This window comes from Protobothrops mucrosquamatus, unplaced genomic scaffold (genome assembly GCF_001527695.2).
Source record: "Protobothrops mucrosquamatus isolate PMUCROS unplaced genomic scaffold, P.Mucros_1.0 scaffold_255, whole genome shotgun sequence".
Classification (NCBI taxonomy): Eukaryota; Metazoa; Chordata; class Lepidosauria; order Squamata; family Viperidae; genus Protobothrops; species Protobothrops mucrosquamatus.
In genome coordinates this window covers 195,703-199,330 of record NW_015386331.1, presented here as the reverse complement: position 1 = coordinate 199,330, position 3,628 = coordinate 195,703, and the positions used below count along the sequence as shown (strand labels likewise).

Genomic DNA, 3,628 nt, shown 5'->3' with positions numbered 1-3,628 from the left:
ATTATTATTATTATTATTATTATTATTATTATTATTATTATTATTATTATTATTTAGATGTGAACCTCAGTCAACTGAACATTCAAATTGACTGGCACTAATGATCCTAGGTATCAACCAGGTACCTTCTTAAAATGTAAGATGTTCCGAGTAGTGCAGTTTTTTGCTGGAGTTATTGCAGGAAGCTGCAGTTTCTTGAAATATTTTGCAAAGTTTTGGACATAGTTCTCAGTGCCCCAATGACAATGAGTATCACTGTTACACATTTCATCCATTACTATTATTACTACTACTACTACTACTACTACTACTACTACTACTACTATTATTATTATTATTATTATTATTATTATTATTATTATTATTATTATTATTATTATTATTATTATTATTATTATTATTATTATTATGGATCATCGCACAGTCAGCCAGATGTTCAGACTGGATTTGGCATTTTGTCTACCTATCAAATCCTTACCAAAGACCTGGGATAGGCAGATGTGGATGTTTGATGTTATTACAGATATCGTTGCAGGATGGAGGCGGTTGTTGTTGTTGTTGTTATTATTATTATTAAAATATTTCTTCATTAAATTATGCTCATAATTAAAAGTTGTGAGCATTTTTGAGGATTCATTTCTTTTATACAAAAGTGGTCATTCTCATAGAATGTCCAGTTTTCTTAAATTCAAATTGTAGGGGGCTATTTTATATACTAATTATACAATTAACTTGCAGATTAACAACTCAGTGATGATGTCTACTTCTATATCCGTTGTAGGCTTATGTTACAAGTCACAATGATGTCAAAATGATGCAGTAATTTGTACCAGCGGCCTCAAGACATCACATACACACACAAAACACATACTCCGGAGGCCCATGGATACTTACCATACAATAGTGCTTTAGTGGAGAAGAAAGATAATGCCTTCACAGCATTCAGAACCCATTGTGTATTTTTGCAAAATTTCTAGATTGAAGTCTTCTGTATTATTCATCACTTCAAAAGAAAGCATTGTAATATAACAGTGCTATAAAGAGTCCTATGTCTACAAGTTCATAGGTGATATTAACAGGTAATCTCTATGTTACTTCCTTCTGTCTCTCTAGTTGTCTGTGTAATAAGAATGCAGTGTGACTGTTGTCGCAGAGGACAATTGGGAAGTATCTTAAACAGACCAGACCACTAAAACCTGTGGTGTGGTTGGCAATTTTTAATGTAAACATGCCAGAATTATTACTGTTTTCCTTTGATTATGGGCTTTTCTTTCTGCTCCATCTTTCCCCATTGCAGGCCCTTGGGATGCTGTTTTGGCACAAACATAACATCGAGAAATCTCTGGCAGATTTACCCAATTTCACCCCCTTCCCAGATGAATGGACGGTTGAAGACAAAGTATTGTTTGAACAAGCTTTCAGCTTCCATGGGAAAACTTTTCATCGAATTCAGCAAATGGTAAGGATGGTCATGTGCAACAGATTGCAAATGCAAAGTTCTTGACTTAAAAACAAATGAGGGAGTTAACATGTATTTTAATGATTAGTTTTTATTATCCAAATACATGTATCATCATTTTATCCTTGTTTATTATTTACAAAGTTCAGTATGCAACCACCCAATATTGATGATAGCCAGGAAAAAGAATGGATTGAGTGAATTTTGGAGATGATATTAGAAACTTTTCATTGTACAGAATAAATAGTATCTGCATATTAGCACTATAAAGGACCAGTTCATTATCATTTTTTTTAGATCTTTAACAGAGGGAAAATAATGTCAAATTATTTTTTCATTTTTGTAAAATCGACAGTACATGCAGCCTTTTGCAGTAATGGTCTGTCAAAATATTCCACACTTTCTGAATATAGCTCCATACATGTTTGTATATCTGAAAACCTTAGCAACAGGCCAGATTTAAGCAATTTTTGAAATAAAACTCAAAGAGAAGGTGGTAGAAGTATGAGATGTTTAAATATCAGTTTTACTTGCATTTAAACCTACCTTCATTATCTGAGTGACACAAACACTGAAAACATTCTTTTTCCTCCAGAGTTGTTTTTCTGTGAAGATATTTTAAAGAATAAAATTTTTATATTGATAATCACTGGAGTTAAGGGGCACACATGTAACTGCAAGCTGTTAATTGGATGAAATAACCATTTTTCCTCTTTTTGTGGCCAAGACTTCCAATTTAGTAGCCTGCCTTTAAGAATTTTTTCCAGTCCTTCAAACCAGCAAATTGGTTTGTTCTGGGTTATTGAATGTTTTAAAGAGTTAAAGAATTGCGCTTCTGATATCCATAAAACGGTCTCATTGAAGACTAAGCTGTCCCTTTTTTTTGAGGATAATTTGATTTGAATATCTGTGTGAAGTTGGATTCCATGGTCTAAATTACCCCTTCCATCCCTTGATTCTATGACGTGATCTATGATTCTGCTGCTGATTTGCTTTCTGATAGCATAAAACCAGTCCTTTAACAGGCAGGAAATAATCTTATGGCATAAAATATTTTTGTTATAAGACTTAGGGCTAGCTATGTAGACTGTTTATGAAAAAAATGCTGTTATTGGAAGAAAAGGAATGTCTTATGGTCACTAGTATTTTTCTTTCCCAGTAAAAAGATTCTGGACAAGCAAATAATAATTGAATTCAGTCAGTCCTCCAAATAATAATAATAATAATAATAATAATAATAATAATAATAATAGTAGTAGTAGTAGTAGTAGTAGTAGTAGTAGTAGTAGTAGTAGTAGTAGTAAAGTTGGAAGGGATCTTGGAGGTCATCTAGTCCAACCCCCTGCTCAGGGAGGAAACCCTATACCATTTTGGACAAATGGCTGTCCAGTCTCTTCTTAAAAACTTCCAGTGTTGAAGCATTCACCGATTCTGGAGGCAAGTTGTTCCACTGGTTAATTGTTCTAACTGTCAGGAAGTTTCTCCTTAGTTCTAGGTTGCTTTTTTCCTTGTTTAGTTTCCACCCGTTGCTTCTTGTCACGCCTTCAGGCGCCTTGGAAAACAGTTTGACTCCCTCTTCTTTGTGGCAGCCCCTGAGATATTGGAACACTGCTATCATGTCCCCCCTCATCCTTCTCTTCATTAAACTAGACATACCTAGTTCCAGCAGCCGTTCCTTATATGCTTTAGCCTCCAGTCCCCTAATCATCTTTGTTGCTCTTCTCTGTACTCTTTCTAGAGTCTCAACATCTTTTTTACATCGTGGTGACCAAAACTGGATGCAGTATTCCAAGTGTGGCCTTACCAAGGCATTGTAGAGTGGTATTAACACTTCACATAATCTTGATTCTATCCCTCTGTTAATGCAGCCTAGCACTGTGTTGGCCTTTTTGGCAGCTGCAGCACACTGCTGGCTCATATTTAGGTGATTGTCCACTAGGACTCCGAGGTCCCTCTCACATTTATATTTATATTTATATTTATATTTGAATTTATATCCCGCCCTTCTCCCGTAGGACTCAGGGCGGCTGACAATCTATTTAAAATACATACAAAACAATACAAATTTAAAATTAATTAAAAAGAATATTAAATATTTGTCGAATTTAAAATATAATTAAAACCCCCCTAAAAATTACCCTAGGCCAGTCCTGCAAGCTGGAATAACCA

General features: G+C 34.5%; 1 protein-coding gene across 4 annotated transcripts in view; it reads left to right on the top strand.

The window, feature by feature from the left end:
* The window catches only part of RCOR1 (REST corepressor 1), a 185,548-nt gene that overhangs the window by 127,131 nt on the left and 54,789 nt on the right, over nt 1–3,628 (top strand). For all 4 annotated transcript variants that reach the window (XM_015831292.1, XM_015831286.1, XM_015831280.1 and 1 more), the window contains exon 5: nt 1,298–1,459. In XM_015831292.1, coding sequence (XP_015686778.1) covers nt 1,298–1,459 — 162 coding nt within the window. The remainder of the gene's footprint in view (nt 1–1,297; nt 1,460–3,628) is intronic.